This window comes from Natrix helvetica, assembly GCF_964273705.1.
Source record: "Natrix helvetica genome assembly, chromosome: 2".
In the NCBI taxonomy this organism is placed as follows: domain Eukaryota; kingdom Metazoa; phylum Chordata; class Lepidosauria; order Squamata; family Natricidae; genus Natrix; species Natrix helvetica.
Genome location: NC_138552.1, coordinates 133700660 through 133720503, shown reverse-complemented (window position 1 = coordinate 133720503; position 19844 = coordinate 133700660). Strand labels below are relative to the sequence as shown.

Genomic DNA, 19844 nt, shown 5'->3' with positions numbered 1-19844 from the left:
CCAGAGCGTCTTATAGGGCGAAAAATACGGTACTTGGCAGCGGCGTTTTTCCCTGGGGGAAAGTCTCCGAGGCTGTAATTTACAGGGTGTGTGCACGGCAAGTGCCTATATTTTTAACGGCGTGGAGCCACAGCAAGGTTCTGCGCATCAGGAGATGACTCCAGAGCCCATCCGTGAAGACGAGGAACGCGAGGGGGACCCCTCCCCTCATGAATGGGATCCGGACCCCAGACATCTTTCACAGCCATCTCGTTTCCAATTGGGGGATCCATGCAGAAGATTTCTCCCCCCCCCAATTGGAAATGAGGCTGCCCCTGCCCTCTGCCTGATGAAGCGGCAGCGCATTGCTGGGCGATGGGCAGGGCGGTGGGCGCAGCGCTGCCACCCTTGCCTCTGGGGCTCTTCTTGGGGACATGCTGGCTGGCGCTGCTTCAGGGTGCCCCGGCCACTGGCTCCTCTGTGTGCAGCCCGGCTCCCAGCACCACCGGCATCCTGTCTGGTGCCCGTCCTCGGCAGCATGGATGGGCTCCGGACCCCACACATCTTTCACAGCCACCTCGTTTCCAATTGGGGGGATCCATGCAGAGGATTTCTTCCCCCCAATTGGAAATGAGGTGGCTGTGAAAGACAAGGCAGTGCTTTGTCAGAGTGAGAACACTTTCCTGCCATTATAAAATCTCTGAGGCTGTAATTGTATGGGGTGTGCGCACACACCTGTTTTTTATGGCGTGGAGCTGTGACGACGCTCTGCACGGCTGGCGATGATTCTGGAGCCCATTCGTGGGGGTTTCGAGGAACGCGAGGTGGAGTTTAAAGTTTAGAGTTCCAATGGTCTTAGCGACCCCTGTGAAAAGGTTGTTTGACCCCCAAAGGGGTCGTGACCCACACGTTGAGAACCGCTGTTCTAAAGGTTAAAGTATTTCAGGAGTATTTATATACATATTTTAAATACATGTTTGTGTACAAACCTGTACAATTCAAAGCTCTTTTACATCTGAAATGTCAGTTTTGCTAAATCAAATCATGTTATTCAAAATATACAACATTTAAATATATTACTGTATTTGTAAGTCATTATTGTCAATGCAACACAGAATTACATAGTAAATTCTGTGCTAATAAAAAAATCACACCAGCACTCACCAGTTAACACTTCTAGAAATAGAAGCCTGACAATATTATCTAGTATACAACACTTTGCTGAGTTTAAAATATAAAGTGAACAGTGAGGTAATTCGGTTACCTTGCTTCTGTTATTACAATCTAACACTGTCATATGGAAATTTTCTCCACAAGCACATTCTATGCAGCTGAAGGAATAAGGTTGTTTTGTTGCACTTGTAATATTTATCAGTTTAGCTACAACATATTTTCAGCACTTAAACTACAAATTCATGGTTTGCAGAACCTCTGTGCTTCAGCAGCAAAGAATAGAGCCAAAAGGAAATTCAGGACAGCATACAACAAAAGGAACTGCAAAGTAACTATTGTCCAGAACAATCTGTGAATGTGGTCACCATATTTCCTCGGCGCTGTGTCACAGTTCTGCAGTGCTTGCTAGAACCATGGAATTTATTTCCAGTCTGCATTGTTTGCCGCTGTGTATTATCAAAGCCATTAAATGAAAACATATTTTCCATATCTTCAAACATGTCATCAAACAGTCCCCCTCCAAAATTAAATTCTGGAAAAGCATGTCTTTGTCTGCTCTCAGCCTCCTGTTGACTTTGAAAATGATTTTCAAAATCTTTCTTTGCATTGGAGTTTTCACCAAAGAAATCAAAGTCTTTAAGGAAACGATCAAAGTCAAAGTTAAATGAGTGCTGAAATGGGTTTCCATTCATCCGTCGTCCATCTGTACTTCCAAACTGGTCATATTCTCTGCGTTTATATTCATCAGATAAAACTTCATATGCTGTGAAAATAAAGCAAGTTGTTTTAAAATCATGTAAAGACATACATGACAGGTCTTTACATGCATAATGGTACCTTGGCAATTCAACTTTAAAAATTCTCAGCTAAAAGAGGCAGAGCCAAGAATTTGAAAGAATAGATCAACCTTTCTCAACTCAAAATATGTGACAGATCATGACTGAAATTTCTTTTTAACTTATTTTGCTGCAGGATGCTAGCCATTGCAGTGGTGGGAATTCTTATGTGCTGAAACTTAGTTGCCCGTCTTCTATGAACTATATATATAATCTTCTTATCAGGAGTTTTCTGAGATCTGAGGCTTTATTTCCAGGGTTCCCCCAGGGTAAAAAAAGAATGAGAAAGGTTGGACTGGACAGTAGCTATACTATATGCTCATCAATAATATTAGAATTATCAAAGAGCCAGAATCAGATCAATTGGTGTACCTTTTCAGTACACCAATTTCTATTTCTATTGGCTAGCAAGGATTCTCAACATTACAGAATATATTTTTCCCATACTACTTGCATAATCTTTCTATGAAATAAAACTGGAATGGCTAAACTCTTCTTGTAACCTTAGTGGTTAAGGTATTAGATTAGGAGTGGTGACAGCTAGGTTCAAACACAAGTTTAGCTTACATCGTCATATTCTCTCCCAATTCAATCTACTTCAGAGGATTGTTGCTATGAGGAAAAATAGGCCTTGTACTGCATTTGTGTCTAAGCAAACAATAAAATGCTACTACTATTCGAGTTTTCAAAATATTCAAAGCTTCTCTAAATTTTTATGTTTAACTCTCCCTGTGACCATTCTCATTTTACATACATATTTTTATTACAATGGTTTTTATCTATGGCTATAAGAGTTTGTGGAAATAGTTATAAAAAGAATATCCACAATAAAAACATATGCAAAGTATATTCCAAATATAATTAGTGTGATAATGTTGTGAAGTATCTTTATTCCTAAAAGAGGAAATTAAGATTTATGTTAATCTATTACTACCTTTGAATAGGAAAAGGATGCAGATCCTGCCCAAGTAGCAATGCTATCAAAACCAGGGAATTTCTACAAATAAAATAGAATAAATATATCTAATCCTATTCTTCTACTCCATAGAAGAAAATGATGCATTTAATTTTAGCAGAACTTAACTTACCTTCTGCAATTTCTCGAAATTTTGCTTCTGCTCCAGGACTTTTATTTTTGTCTGGATGATATTTCATTGCTAGTTTATGAAATGCTTTTTTAATCTGGCGCTCAGATGCACTTTTCGGAACTCCTAGAATGTCATAATAACTCTCCGCTGCCAGTATTATTTCTGTTATCATTAAAATGCAGAGTGCAAATAAGAAAATTGATTGTGTAGTAGCCATTGTAGGATTCCTAAAGAAAAAGAAAATATCAGAATGATTCCTCTCTTTTAACTTCTTATCCTCCAGCTATTTCTCTGTCATGTGTTGGAAGATATTAATTCCTGATTACATATTTTCTGCTAATATCTTAGGCATGTTGGAGTTCAAAGGACTGACATATTTGTTTTCACCAATTCAGGGAAACTTTTTCATCATCATACTTACTTCTCATAAGCTCAAATTCAAATTTCAGAATGCTTTTTTAAAATTGTAGTTTAATAATTAAAAAATAATTATTTCCCAAACATTGCCATTAAAATAAGTCAACTTTCACTTTGATAGGATTATTTTATTTATAGCCAAAAACATTGGAATGAACACATTTTAGCTTTCTTAATGTCTATAATTAGTTTCTCAATAACTAAAAATTCACATTTCCTATAATTTTTCCATTTGCACTAAAAATAATTATCTTAAAAGTATTTTCACATAAGAAGCAGAATCAAAGAAATATCACATGACTTCAGCATATTAGCTTAGAACCTGTAACACTACTTTGATTATTCATACAAAGTCAGAGACAGAAAGAGCTGATAAAAGTTATTGTCAATCTTCTGGCTTCGTTGTAAGAAGACATGTTGCTACTCCAATAGAACAGTGAGATAACTGCTTTTACAATTATCTTTACCGCTCTCTGTATTTACTCCATGATATTCCAGCAACATTTTTTCTTAAATTAATTAACAGAATTAAACTTGTAAAAGTTTAAAAGGGGAATTCTAAAATTTTGCATTTTATTTCTAATCTACAAATTAGAAGTTCTCAAATACTGCTATGCTGAGTTTAATTTTAAGAAAATAATACTTTTTTTCCTCTCAGTATTATGTTTTGCTTTCTTATCCAAATAGAGGAAATATCTTGACTACCTTATCAAAGCAGCATATTTTTGAATTGTCATACAACTAATCTGAGTTTATGGAATAAAGCAGAACAATGATATAAATCGCTGATATAAAAACAAAGCGGTTTTAACTGTTTTGTTCTTTAGAATTGTCAACATGCTTTGAGGTAAAATTTGTTAATTACAAGTTCAATCTGTACACAGGGACATATCTTCATCAATACCTTGCTTATTTACAATACATGAAAATTACTGCATATGCCTACACATGTCTGTTTTCTTTTTATTTTGTTGCCAGTATGTAGACCTCAGTTGGCAAGATTGAAGCAAACAAGTTGCCTCTTTATGAGTGTTTCCCTCCTCCTTTTTACCAGGGCCCTCTTGAGACAAAGTACTGAATGCACAAACTAGAGAAGGACTCTAGTTATAAAGATATCATGGTCTATTGAAACTCTGTTCACACTTTTCCATTGTTAATGTTCTACCGTTTAATGCAAATGGATGATGCCAACCTAATAGTAGACAGAACTACTGAACATCTTATTCATATAAAACATGAATTGACTGTGACTTTTTTGAGTATCCATGTGATTACACGGAGTAATAATGAAAGCAAGCAACCTGTTTCAGTTAAATATAACATAAAATCTGCTTAGATTTAGAAATATACATTTTGGAGATAATTATTTTGGTCATCATGTCCTTAGGAATGAGTGATAGCAGCTCAGTTGTAAGTTGTCTTAATATTCCAATAAGGTTCAATCAAATGTTGAGGTTGCAATGGTTTTTTGAGTAACGTTTATCATTACAACAAAGATAGGGTTGGGGATTGTTTTTGTGATGAGAGATAACTTTTTGGTCATCTATACGCTATGACGACATTGACATTATATCTAAAGAAGGGTTGCAATTTTCTGTTCTTCCTTTGAGAGGTTTAAAATGTGTGCGTTGAACTAACCAAAAACTTAAAGCACCCACTGCAGCCCTTTAAAAAGCAAGCAAACATACAAAGTAAACCCCCAAACTGTTCTATTTGATGATACAAGTTTAAAGAGATCCAGAAGCTGCATAGTCTGTACACTTCTGAATTCCATGTTGGAGTCTATGACAGCTCCGCCATATTTCTCAGCAATTTTTAATACTCTCAGCCATTAAGTACTACAACTAATATGGGGCTTGGTAAAGTATCATTGTTCTATTACCATTTAGTTGGGTAGTTCCAGACATGTAGTATTTGACTCTTGCTACTTGAATGCAACATCCCTCCTACATTTTGGGTCCCCCCCCCGGGGTGTAAATCAAATTTGCTTTTATTCCATCAGGTTTTAGTAAGTTTAAATCTTGCTTGTTAAAAATTTTGTTTTATCCACTTTTTAATACATTTTGTATCAAGTATTTTGAGGTTTTGTGATTATAACTGCTCTTAATGGTTTTCAAAAGAAGATGCTAGAATATTATCAGATACAACAATGTCATGTTGGCATCAAATCCCAGTGAACTGTTTTCAGTAAAGCTAAAAGTACTACAAAATTGTTTTCAGATACAACAAGGTCATGTTGGAAGCAAATCACAAGAAAGAGCATTTTCAAAGCAAGAATATTAAAGGTCTGATTTTTAAAAAATTAAAACATACATAACTAAAATCCTCCATGTTTCCTATTTTCAAAAGATGAAGCATTCTAATTTTATACACTTTACAGAGGAGCTTCTATACAGCACCTATCTATCAAAAGATTCATGTGGACATATTTATGCATTTTTGTCTGCAATTATTTGTTAGATATGAGGTTCTTAAAATATTCTAAAACAATCTAAAGCTTTGTATCTATAGAGCTTCTCAGTCATCCAGGTCATAGTTGTCACAAAGGTGTTTTTTCAAGAGGCCACTGGACTTTCTGGTTTTTCTTTGAAGACATTTTGCTTCTCATCCAAGAAGCTTCTTCAGCTCTGAAGCAAAACATCTTCAAAGAAAAAACAGAAAGTCCAGTGGCCTCTTGAAAAAGCACCTTTGGGACAAGCTAAAACTTTGTTACCAAGTCAACAATAACAAAAGGAAAGAGAAAGAAACAAGCATACATAAGAACTTTTTAAAGTTTCAAATCTTGGGAATGTTAACAAATATAGAATAGTACACATACACATATGGAAACTGGCATCTGCAGAAAGAAGCCAGGGGAGGGTTGAATGATGCAAGAGTGTTGTGACAGATGTCCTACCTCTTTTTCACATCACAACACTGAATACATGCCCCAAAGGGGCAGGACCTACAGTACAATGCTGTTGCACATCACACTTTAGTAATGTACGCAAAGTACACAGCATCCGTTCACTTCTACCAACGGAAGACTAGAATAGTGTGATTCACCTGAAAGCAGTTTAATCAGTGAAAAATAATGGATCTAGATACCTATGAGGACTGATAGAGCAAGCAAGAATTAGAACATGGAGTTCAATGTATTAAATATAATGCAAAATTCACAGGATACAAATAAACTGAATCACTAGTTTGACTGTCTTATCTACAAAACTCAAACTATCAAGATCTCAAAATTTTTCACTGAATCAAATAAAGACCATAAATCATCATGAAGTGTGTTTCATACCATAGTTCAAATTAAAAACCTATACAGCATTCTATTTTTTAAAAAACCCAGAATATTAGAGCAATTGAAGTTGCACAAAAACTTTCCCAGTCTTATTTATAACAGAAACAAGAACTCACTGGACAGTTTAGTATAAGCATATCTATGAATTTCCAGAAATCCATATATAATATGGAGCTGCCAGACAAATGAGTATATAGGTGCTATCACACCAGCCTTCCTGGGTCATAAAGGCTCATAAAGAACAGAAAAGTTCAAAGGACAATGTTTATACATCATGTAATAGATGAAAATACATGCCACATGTTATACAAGCTCAAGACCTTCTACATTCCAAATCACTGATCTGGTTTTTTTACTACTACTGGCTCAACCTGTGGCTTAAACAAACTGATTTATTACATTTATTTGATGTGATGCATTGCATCACCTGTGAACCTTTAAAGCAATATTTTAAAAGAGAGCATTTCCCCTCTTACCTTTAACTAGATGTTAACCAATTAGCCATCATCTGTCCCCATAGACAGAATATGTGGGAAAGCTTGACTTGAAAGACCAAATCGCTACTTCTTCCTCCCCACCAAAAAGAAAAAGAAAAGAAACCGAAACCGATCCTGAAACATAAAGCATTTTCTGCCAGAGAGAAAGCTAGTTTCAATAGCTTCTCTTCGTCGAGTATGGAGTTTTAGCCTAAATCTCTTGGTAGCACCATTGTATTATATATAAAGGCACGGAGGTTAAAGGAAAAATGGATGTGGGCTAAAATTCCACACCCGACCAAGAGAAGCTTATATATAATTAATTATATATACTTAACTCCAGCCATCAGTCCCGAGATAGGTAGGTAGGAGATATAGATTAGCTAAAATAGATAGGACTGATGGCTGAAGTTAAGTATGACTAGCAATATAGGCAGAGGACTCTGAGCACATACAGAGTTCCTTCTTCTCACACCCTAAGCACTGACGGCGTCTCCCTTCCTCACGTATTTATAATGAGAGAAAGACAAAGGACACATCAAGAAGAGGTACTGTGACGTGAAGGCTGCCAAAATGAGCCCAGAGGTGGGGAAACTCGGGTTCAAAATCCCCATTTAGCAAGCGTCTCTCCGCTGTTTGGCCCGCTGAGAGGGGCGAAAGATGAAGACGCGCCCAAACCCACCGCTTGCTCCCTGGGACGGTAACTCCATGAAGCTGCTTCCCCCCCCCCCGTTCCTCTCCCCCGCCTGCCCCGTCATCTGTTCAACTCACCGGCCGCCGGTCTCGCCCCACAATCCCTGAGTGGAACCCGTCGGGGTTGCCTTATAACCACGGCGCGCCAAGGCAAGAACGACGGTCCTACACGAAGCGCTTCCCGATTGGTCGCCGGCCGTCACGTGGCCCACCCGCTGTGGTGCACGTGGAAGGCTGTTGTGGCCTCGCGCAACTGACGGATTCCTCCCCCACCCTCCCCGACAGCCGAACGCTCGCCCTTTCCGGCTGGAAAGAGAAAGGGACACAAAATAGAAGGAGGAGGGCCATAAAAATCCCGGAAGCGGAAGTGCAAGAGAGTGGCTCTAAGGGCGGGTGAGCAATCGCAGCAGGCACCGTCAGCGGGGACCGTCTGGGACGGGGAATTGCTGGCCGCCGCGGACTCTTTGCCATGCCTCGGTACTGTGCGGCCACTTGTTGCAGGAACCGAGCGGGACAGAGCGCCCGAGATCAGCGAAAGCTCAGCTTTTACCCGTGAGTGCCGCGGCCAGGGAGACTGGAGGGAATCTCTCGCATCCCCGACAATAAATACTCCCATGTTGGCATGGAAATAGGTTCCACGAATAAGGTGGAGGGGCATTTTTCAAAGGTGTTTCCTTGGCAGTAAAGCTTAATGATTTAGGGAGTGTGCATCGTAGCAATTGTTGGGGGAAGACACAGCAGTACAACGTGTGCTACTTCACAGAAATTTGCCAATAAGCAGATTCCTTTAATCATAGCAAATAGTCACTGTCAACATCTACCCATAGCGCAGTAAGGTGATATTTGCTTTTTTATTATTATTATTTCCTATCCCAATCTAATGGCTTCCAAATGGCTTATAGTTTCTGTAACTCCCTAGCAGACACTTTCAGAATATACACTGCTAGCAAACTTCTGTTCTTTGGGATATGGGGCAAGAGTATTCAACTGAAGTGTCAACTAACTGAAGGAGAGCAAAACAATCTCTAATTCACCCTGTTTCTGATTCAAAATCCCTACAAATTTCCACCTCTAATGTTTAATTTGGGAGCTTGATTATGTGCCATCAAATGGGTGCCAACTGGTTAGTGACCATGTAAATTTTCTGTAGGAGAATCTGTCCCCAACCTATCCTTCAAGATCTTCCAATAGTTGCCTCTGAATCCTTCCACTTTGCTGCTGGTCATCTTCCTCTCTCTTTTTTCTTTCCATCTTTTCCAGTGTTGGAGCCTTTTCCAAAGAGCTCCATATTCATGTAATGTATCCAAATTCATTTGTGCCTTGAATGAGAACTCTGGGATCATCCATTTGTTTGTTTTCTTAACTATCCACGATCATCCACAACCAACATTAAAAGGTGTCGTTACTGTTTCTCGCTTCTTCATTGACTAACTTTCTTTTCACAGGGAGAACCATTCCCTGTACAATTATTTATAGGTTAGAGATGGCAAATGAATATTTTTTCCAAGGCTGCCATTGCTGCTCTCCAAAATGCTAATGTCCAATTCCAGCCCATTTCAATTCAGCAGTATCTTAAATATCAGTGTATGCAGGTAGTCCTTATTGAGCCCAAAATTTCTGTTGCTAACTGAAACATTTGTTAAGTAAATTATGTCCCATTTTACAACCTTTGTTGCCACACTTGTTAAGTGAATCACTGCAGTTTTTAAGTTAGTATCACAGTTGTTGAGTGAATTTGGCTTCCACATTGACTTTGCTTGTCAGAAGGTGGCAAAAGTGATCACATGACCCAGGGATACTGCAACTGTCATAAATGAGTCCGTTGCCAAGCATTTGAATTTTGATCACATGACCATAGGGGTGCTGCAATGGTCATGAGTGTGAAAAACGATCATGTCACTTTTTTCAGTGCTATTGTAATCTTGTCACTAAATGAACTGTTGTAAGTTGAGGACTACCTGTAATTAATTCATTTCATCCTTTAGTGTGCTGAGATTTCCTATGTTTGTGCTGCTTATTTTCCATCTTTCCACTATGATTTTGTTGTTGCAGCTTCATTATTATTATTATTTTTTGCATGGCAGCATCCTCATATTATTTGTTTAACCAACTTTTCATTTTGCTTCTTTGTCCTTTCCCTTCCTTTCACAAACTCTTTCAGTTTATGAGTTTTTCACCATTTTTCAGGTGGACTAGTATTACTTAGCCTCCCTTGTTTATTTATCCCTGCTACAAATCATTTGTTTGGTTCATTGCATTGTATGTGATGTTGCTGTGCATGTCTCTCTTTCATCTTAGCAAGCTTTATTTGTCTTCCCATTGTCCAAGATCTATTTTGATAGATTTTATTACTGTTTCCTAATGTCACAGACCAAGGATGAACAAACAGGATCTCAGGCAAACTTGAATTCCTACAAACTTTCGAAGTGTCTAACAACTACAGTCAGAGCTACAGTAACAGCTACAGTCAGAGAACCAAAAGACTTCAAAACTGCATTGTGAAATTTGGCACACTTAATTTCCCTGCTCATGCTCTGGTTGTCTGTAGATCTTATCCTTTCTAGTGAAAAGCAAAAATGTTTTGCACTCTTTAAAAAACTATGGTTTAAAATAGTGTAATGTAATATATCCTTTTGTGTTCCACTATTTCCAATATCAGTTTTAGGCTACATAGTGGGAAGACAAACCTGTTATCACACTTGAATTAGGAATGAATTAGGATGAGTTGAAGTAAGATGTTTTCAGATGTAGCTCACTGTCTGATGTTGCAGAATTTTCACATAAATGATTGGAAGGGTCATAAGTTTATTTAGTGTGTGTAACAGAAGAAGAATCTGTTCTACTTGGTAAAGCAAATACAAGCTGAGAAAATACTCAACTAAGTATTCTTAGTTGGAACAGCTTATCTAATGTAGAAGAAATTTATCAGAACACTAGAAATGTTAAAGAGCTATCACCCATTACTTGAACCAGAGTCATCCATTAGCGTGGGGGAGAAGGGGATACAAAAGCAACTTTGCAACCTCACAGGGTCCACTTTCTGGATTTCGTACATGTGTATTTGACACCGTATGCCAATCAAAAGGAGTGGAGCACAAGGTGGTTTCCACTTTGAAACAGCATTGGATCCTATGGGGTCTCCAACCTTGGCAACTTTAAGACTTGTGGACTTCAACTCCCAGAATTCCTCAGCCAGCTTGCTTAAAGTTGCCAAGGTTGGAGACCCCTGCAGTATAGATGCCTCTACTTGGAATACTTGCCTCCAGACTTATTTATATTTGTTCTGCTTACAATAAGAATGCAAAATAAATTCTAGCAATGCATTTCTTGTACAAGAGCCTATTCATGAAAACAGTGCCTTAACCGGATAATATGACAGACATGTCTGCTTGTAACATGTTTAGCAAGTAGTTGAGCAAGAGATGATATAGAGAAGAAGTTGCAAGGGCTGGCAGTCTGAAAGACTCCTCCCCACCACAATAATTAAGTGCAATAAGCAGTCAATTGTTAGATAATATTAAATATATTTATATCAGCAGATAGAAGCTTGTAAGTTACTATCATAAATTTTATAATCTTAATTAATTGTATATAAATCAAAGAAACTCTGTAACAATAATCACCATGTATATATCTATTTAACATATTTGTTGTGTTCAGTAAACAAACGAGGCACATTAATTCATAGCTGTGCCATTGAAATTAATTCCTTGTGGGGGCAAATGAACTAGCTAAGGCAGGTTAAATTGAATTTTGGAAACAGACTAGTTTATTATGAGCAAAAAATAATAATATTGAACTGTGTCATACTTCAGAATAATTGGTGACTGGTTGGCTTGCTATAATACTAGATATATATGTATAATTTTATACCGGTAGTAAACAAAGGAAAAGAAGAGAGACAGAGGGGGAGGGGATAAAGGGAGGGGGGGCTATACAAGAGATTTCATAAAGTATGTAAATGCAAAGGAAGCAACTGTTTCCAAGGTGTCAAAATAGACACATCTTTTGCAAGGCTTGCACAGCTGCTTTGAAAACAATTCCCAGTGGGTAGTGTCTGCGTGTGCATCTACAGACAATATTTTTTTTCTGGGTCTTCTAGCATAGTGAAGTAGTCCAAGGTAAGCTGCATGAGCCTTTCAAAAATCTTGGCTTATTAAAACTGATTTCACTTTTTTTAAAAAGCAAATAAAAACCAAACATTCCCCGCATTCACATAAATGATACATTAAAGTTTGGCATAAAGTTTATGACAAACATAGCATTAATAACAAGTTGTCTGATCTAGAGCCTTCTGTGCCTTATAAAATGGGGTACCAGTTTACGTAACAGTGCTGCATTTTATATTTCCCAAATTCTAACAAGTATAGTAGTTTCAATTGCACTAACAGCATCAAAATCTAAGTAATGCACTGACTAAGTTGACAGTAGTTTTCCCCACTAACTGGGTAAGTTCAGTTTAAAATCTACAAAGATTTGTTTAATTTAATATTCTCAAAGGCCCAGTTTAACCAGAAAAGTACCTTTTAAATTTTGCATTATTCCCTCGTATAAAATGCTGAAAAAGTGTCCCAAACTTTAGTATTAAACGCAAGTATTAACAAGAGCCCTTATTACTTGGCTGAGTGTTCACTGGGTTCAGTTAGTAACTTTGAAGCTGAGCCAAGCAGGAACTGAATTCTGAAATTCGTTGTTACAGTCAGTATTCAGAATTGGATGCTGCGTGTGTGATTTAAAATACAGTAGTAAGATCTGGTAGAATATAAACCAGCCTTGAAATTAAATGGAGATGAATCACATTTATATTATTGAAATAAATATTGAAATAAGTTCTGGACAACCTGTTAAAGTCTATTTTGATATGTGTCAGAATGGATGAGTTTATACTTGAAAAAAGCTCTCTAGGAAACTTTAAACTACAATAAACAAAGAAATGAAAACATTACATCGACACACACACACCCTGCCCCGTGTCTTTGAAGAAGCTTCTTGGATGAGAAGCAAAACGTCTTCAAAGAAAAAACAAGGAAGTCCAGTTGCCTCTTGAAAAAACACACCTTTGGGATTGACCTCCAGTCACAAAATATGTTAAAAAATATTGATGAGACCCAATGGCACCTGTTGTATTCCAATGTATAAGCAACCAGACAGGATGCCACTCTGTCATATAGATAAAAAACTTGGGGCTTTATAGATTTTGATTGATTTCCCCATGATGAGTATATAACCTAGAAAAAGATATAAAGGCTTGAGAGGCCACAATATTTTTTTTAGTTAGAATGGTTATCCTGTGAATTTCTGGGGAGAATGTTCTTGCATCTTGAATACCGAAGTTTGTTTTTTCTAATCTTCTGTAAATTGGAATGAATCAAATTTGATGCCTTTGAGTTCTAGTAATAATCTCAGTGTATATAAGATTGAAATTTTAAGCGATTATTTTGTTCGTCAAATCTTTTGTTGTTATGTACTCTTTCCAATGGTGGGATTCCAAAGCTTTTCCTACCAGTTCCATGAGAGAGCGCTTTGCGCGCCCATGCAGCACTCAAAGACCACCCTCTGTGTCAGCGCTGGTGAGCTGAGCTGTTTTTTTAGCTCAGCTGAGGCACAGGAATCGGCTCTTCTGTGCAAATCAGCTGAGCTAAAAAAACAATGGAATATAGGACGGGGAACAACTGGAGTGGGAGGGCGGGGCCAACCAGAGGTGGTATCTGCTGGTTCTCCGAACTACTTAAAATTTCCGCTACCGGTTAAGTATGACATGCTTTTCAAGAGGCTCCCTAAAAGATATCACTTAATTGAAGCATTCTTTCTCTCTCCCTCTCTCTCTCTCTCTTTCCCTTCCTCCCTCCCTCCCTCCCTCCCTTCCCTCCCTCTCTCTTTTGCATATTCTTTGAAGCAGATTTCCTCTTCATGATAAAGAAAGATTAGAGAAATGGTTACGGAATATGAAACGTGATACTTGGACTCCTAGTAAGCATCAGGTCCTCTGCAGTGACCATTTTACGTCAGATTCTCTAGATGTGCGATGGGGTATTCGATATTTGAAGACAACTGCAGTGCCAACTATTTTTCCATCCTCTGAAAACCAGGTAAAATGTTAAGTTGCATGTGAAAACTAAGACAAAGGATGAGTAAACGCAATTAGTTTGAGTTGTAAGTAAAATGAACAGTGCTAAACAAAAAAAGAAAACAGAACATAACTTGTGTCAGTGGCAATTAGAATATATCTTCTATTTTAATATTGTCCAAATTCTTAATTCATTCGTACTTTTTCTGTTTACTATTGAGAAAAAGGATTTATGGCATGTCATTATGATTGTTTGAAGTATCTGCATTCCATTCATGCAAATAAATTGAGTTTTGTACTGATCAAATGTGGGTTTAAAAAAAGCTTTCCACTATAAGTTTATGGAATATAAACCATAATATGCTTCATTTCCATTAGATAAACAAATTGTATAGTACATTGTACAAAAACCCACAGTTTTCTATTAGTTGATCTGAATAGGAGAAAAAGCAATAAAAAATACCTAGCCTGGTTTAAAATGTTGCTATTTTTACATTCAAAATTTAATTTAAACATATGTTTTCTTTAGAATATAGTTAACCATTAAGACATGACTACTAAAAATAGCATATAGTTCACTGAAATGAAAGCTACCCTGTTTCCCTGAAAATAAGGCCTCCCTGGATAATAAGCCCAATTGGGCTTTTGAGTGCATGCACTTAAATAAGCCCTCCCCCGAAAATAAGCCCTCCCCCCAAAATATTGCAACACAGCAGCAGCCATGAGGTGACCACACTCACCACCTCCTGTACCTCAAAAATAAAAAGACCTCCCCAAAAATAAGGCCAAGTGCTAATTATGTGCTAATCTTAGCATACCAGTAGAGGTGGCTAAACAAATGGGCCCTTTGTACATTGGCATCTGGAAAAAAATAATTACAGTTTCAAATTTGATTGATATTATGTTACCGATGTGCTGAATTGCCCACTTGATGCTTCATTTCCTATGGTAGAGGGACAACTTATACAATTCACAAAAGTGTCTGATTGGTCTATGTGCAACTGCCCAGGTCTGTGACACTTCAAAGAGAAGTTCTAGTCCAGACTTCATTGAAGCAAAACACCTCTTTAAAACTCTTCATACTTTTTGCCATCCAGATCTATTTTGCATGATGCTCAGTGATATGGGGGGTGGGGGCATGCAGCAGAACTGGCAGATTTTGTTGTGAATAGGGGAAAAAAGCATCTTGGAAACTTTCCTATCATGCAGAATGGTTTGCAAAAACTATCTGGATCACACACTCAGTTAACTGAACCTGACCATCATGGTACAAAGTTTAAAGCGTGGCACATTCACATTCCCTCATAGCAACGGTTCAATCCCTCTGACATTCACAATATCGTTTTCAAGCATGCTTACACACAGCATCTTATCTGTAGCCATCACTTAGGATAGACACATGTTAACATAACTGATAACAATTATTGAATTACTGCCTTTCTCCCATGAATCTTTGTGTAGGAAAGAACCACCGAGCTTGTAGTGACTTCTCTATCGTGATAATATGTGTTAACTCGGAAAAAAAATCCATCTTTCCCAAGCTAGGGCTGCAATTCTACATCCACTTACCTGGACTTAAGGTCTATTTTTTTTTAAGGAGTTGCTCATGTTTTCCCAGAGATCAGATAGCACTGAAATAGCCTCATCACCCAGAGTCTGCCTATCATAGAAAGCATATCTAGACAAAATGCCCTGCTCTTTAATAAACTTCTTTGCTTGGAAGTCACTCTCCAGGGAAGGGGTCATCAAACATGAAACAGTCATTTGATCAGCTCTATCAGGAGTGGCCCTCAGTCTTTGTGTATTGTAACACTTGTTAATTCTAAAGTGAGCTTTCAAAAAACGTTAAAGCTACGGTATGTGAATCCAGGCTACATTTGAGCTAATCTCTTTTGCATTTTTTTTATTGTAATGCGTGTTCATTAACTATTTTAATAAAATAATATAAGATTGGTATCTAATTTTTTTAATAAACCATGGCAGAGAAGAGGCTGTTTATTGGCATTATTTGCACTCTTTTTGAAGACCTATATTAAAAAGAATTAATACAGGTAGTCCTCGATTTACAACAGTTTGTGTAGTGACTGATGGAAGTTACGGCACTGGGAAAAAGTGACTTATGACCATTTTTCACACTTATGATTGTTGCAGCATCCTCATGGCCATGTGGTCAAAATTCAGATGCTTGGCAGCTGACTCGTATTTATGACAGTTGCAGTATCTCGGTGTCATCCTTTTGTGAGCTTTTCACAAACAAAGTCAAAGGGGAAGCCATATTCACTTAACAGCTGTATTACTAACTGAACAACTGCGGTGATCTGCTTAACAACTGTGGTAAGGAAGTTCATAAAATGGGGTAAAACTCACTTAACTACTGTCTCGCTTAGCAACATAATTTTTGGGCTCAGTTGTGGTTGTAAGTCGAGGACTGCCTGTATAGGACTGAAATCCTGTGTTCTTTTGTTAGGGAATAAAGCCACTGATCATGCTAGGGCATGAATATGCCAAGCATTACACTATAAAGAACCATGAGAAAAGAAATCATTGTGTGGTATTTCATAATCAATTACAACTGAATCAAGAGGGATGTTTTTTTCTTCTAAGGAAAAAGGAATATCCCAGAAGAAAACACAAGTGGAAAGAATAGAAGATATCAAAGAAATGAGCACATACATAACAACATCATCTCTTAAATCTTGTTCACCAAAGAGAAATATCTTACCTGAAGGAGGCCTATATCGAAAAACTCTTGAAACAAACCCAGACTGCTCAGCAAGAACGGAAGGACTAACACAGGATACTGTGAAAGGTGGCACTGCACATTCAGGTAACTGTATGAAACAAAATAAGCAGCAAGCAAACCAAATAGTAGCAACGTCTGATATGGAAAACACAGGAGCCGTTCATTCCAATATTCCAGAAAATAGTCGGACCATCAAAAACATTTTTAATGCTGCTGCTGCTGCTACAGATTTGCAAGTTTCAGTTCGTGACCTCCAGTCATGTTTTGAGCATGGCACAGATTCTAAAGCCACAGTTTTGCAAGCCACGCATCCGGAACATGGGGATTCGTCTCTGGAATTCACTAAGGTCCCAATACCCATGAGCAAACTTAAATCCGATCATTTTGATTCTCATATTGCGAATTGCTCAATAGAAGTGCAAACGGATGAACGTTCTGTGTTGCTTCAGTCCATGTCACAAGCTTTGGAGCAGCTCGGTGGAAATAATGAGTCTGTCATTACCATTATCGTTCCTTCAGAGGACTCGAGAACCCCCTTGCTATTAGAGGGCGCCTTTATATCAGCAGAAGAGGTACTAACCCATTTGGAAGCAGAAAACTCTGTTGTCATCGGCAGCTGCAGCAGCCTTGAAGTGCTGCAAACTGAGCATTCATACTGTAGACAAGACACAGACCGGGAACAACTCTGGCAAAAAATTACAAAGCTGCACTCAAAAATAGCCCTTTTAGAAGTCCAGGAGAGAAAAACCCTAAGCAGACTTAAAGCTATAGAAGCAGTTGTTGCACAACTGAAGCAAGATAATCTCCTTTCGGAGGAGAAACTTAAGATCGTAGAAAACTGTTTTACAACATTTGAAGTTACCATGATACAATAAAAAAAAGGGATCGCAACATGTTCTGCAAGTTCTTTTCTGGGGTGTCTTTTTGTTTGTTGGTTTGTGTGAGAGGGTGTTTTGTTTATTTATTGATTCATTTATTTATAAGTAGAAATGGAATAAAAATAGGTCCATCACTTTCCTCCCTGTCCTCTGCTCTCAGTATCTTCCCAAATTCTTTAATGGAATACTAGCTGATAACCCGGCGTTGCCCGGGTATTTATTTATAGGGGGAAAATGTCCGGACCAAATGTGATTTCTAATGTTGGATTTTCTCCCTTACCAGAGGGAGCCCCCTTGTGGAGTACTGTGAAGCCATTACCATGGCAACTCCACTGTGCTGCACAGTAGAAGCCATTTTATGGCAGTACAGTAGAAGCCATTGTAAGGCACAACAGGCTGTATCTTAACAGAACAACCCCCCCAGGGGTGTTAGGGGTGTCTTACCCCCACAGCATTTGTTTCCAGAAGATAAGTCATCTGTGTACCAAGTTTGGTTGAAATTGCTCAAGGCGTTCTAGAGTTATTTTAGAACATGAACACACACACACACACACACACACACACACACACACATATGGAATAGGGATATCTTGTGAACTGCATGGGAACTTGCATTGGGGGATATAGGAAGGAAGAAGAAATTAGAACATACGCCATATATTCAATTCCAAAACCTCCATTGAGTCTCAATCGATTCAGAAAATAGAAAGAAACTATTCTAGAGCCATAAGGTCCATCAAGCCAAAGCCATAACAACAACATCCTGGTATATTACAACTGTACAACATGTTTGGGGGGGGGGGATATAAACCAATTTTAAGACATGTTTATTCTAAAGAAGAGAGGCAGTTTGGTGCAGTGCTTAAGGCATCAGGCCAGAAACTGGGAAACAGTTCTAGTCCCGTCTTCGGCATGAAGCCAGCTGGATGTCCTTGGGCCAGTCATTCTTTCATTGCCTTAGGAGTGAGGCTTTTGGCAAACCACTTTTGAAAAACCTTGCCAAAAAACTATAGGAACTTGTGATTGAGAATTAGACCCAATTGAACAGAAGAAGAAAAAAATAAGATAAGCCCAAACTATTCTCAAGTAAGTTTGTATGGATTAATGCATCATCATGTATTCATGAAAGCTTACTCCCACATAACAGCTGCAGTGCTTTCACTTTGAGCCATTGCCTTCAAGGTCTACCTCACTTGCCAAACTAATGTTTTTCATGAATAATGAAATTTTAAGCATGCAGAGAAGGTTCCATTGATGTGCATTGAGTTTATTTTCTAATTTGCTGCCTTAAAAGTATGGCCCATATCTCTTAGAATTAATGGAACAATGGAAGATGAGATGGGACAGGACTGGGGAATGGGAGGGAACAGGATGGGACAGAATGCACTCTAATAAAGGAGAACATGTGTAGCTCAGGGTTGAAATGAGTGATCCTTGGTGCTCTCTGAGCTTGGTTGTTTTTTTGCAGCTGTTTCATTATCCATGGGTTACCCGATGGGTAACAGCAGCAAAGCTAGTCCAGCACTGATGATGTTACCTAGTTTGATAATAAAATGTCTGCAAGAAAACAACCAAGCTCAGTGAGCACCCAAGAATCTCTCAGGATGTACTCTTTCCTGGAAATAATGTGGGAAAATGTGTTTGCATTAATGTCAGGGGTATGCTCTTGGAGTCAGAAACAGTCATTAAGGATTTAATTATCTTCCTGGCAGGACAAGACAGGCATTTGAAGCAAAGGGAGTTAAGAGCTACTGAAGATGATGATGGCTGGAGGGAGAAGAAGAACATGATAGGAGTAGGGACATATATTTCTAACGTAGCGACCTGCCCATTTATTCCCACTAAGAGGACTGTGACAATAGTTAACTCTAGAGAAGAGACAGAAATTGGTCAGTCACATTATATCTTTCATTGGGGGGGGGGGTTACACTTTATTTTCTCAGACTAATTTTGTGCATAAAAGCATTACACTTTGAAAGGAATGCTTTCTAGATCAGAGGTCTCCAACCTTGGCCACTTTAAACCTAGCGGACTTCAATTCCCAGAATTCCCTAGCCATCTGGGAGCTGAAGTCAGCCAGGCTTAAAATTGCCAAGGTTGGAGACCCCAGTTCTAGATGCTTGGATCCAATTCTTGTGAACCGGTTGTTACTCTTTCCCCCAAGTACCCAATTGAGGATGGCAATGAACCATCATTTTTCAGTGCCTA

At 38.3% G+C, this 19844-nt stretch overlaps 2 protein-coding genes across 3 annotated transcripts; one reads left to right on the top strand and one right to left on the bottom strand.

The window, feature by feature from the left end:
• Positions 1-919: 919 nt before the first annotated feature.
• DNAJB9 (DnaJ heat shock protein family (Hsp40) member B9) lies at positions 920-8151 on the bottom strand. Its single transcript, XM_081940265.1, has 3 exons — positions 8027-8151; positions 3077-3303; positions 920-1915 (listed from the first exon to the last, which is right to left on the bottom strand). Exons 2-3 carry the CDS (start codon positions 3291-3293, stop codon positions 1485-1487), a joined length of 648 nt encoding a protein of 215 aa, XP_081796391.1. The 5' UTR covers positions 3294-3303; positions 8027-8151; the 3' UTR covers positions 920-1484.
• On the top strand, positions 8041-17661 carry THAP5 (THAP domain containing 5). Of its 2 annotated transcripts, none has more exons than XM_081940264.1 (3): positions 8041-8341; positions 13848-14037; positions 16620-17661. In XM_081940264.1, the coding sequence occupies exons 2-3, from the start codon at positions 13894-13896 to the stop codon at positions 17631-17633; spliced, it is 1158 nt and encodes a 385-aa protein (XP_081796390.1). In that variant the 5' UTR covers positions 8041-8341; positions 13848-13893; the 3' UTR covers positions 17634-17661. The 2 variants fall into 2 exon arrangements, with proteins under 2 accessions (XP_081796390.1, XP_081796389.1); XM_081940263.1 differs by having other exon boundaries at positions 8242-8500.
• Positions 17662-19844: the final 2183 nt, after the last annotated feature.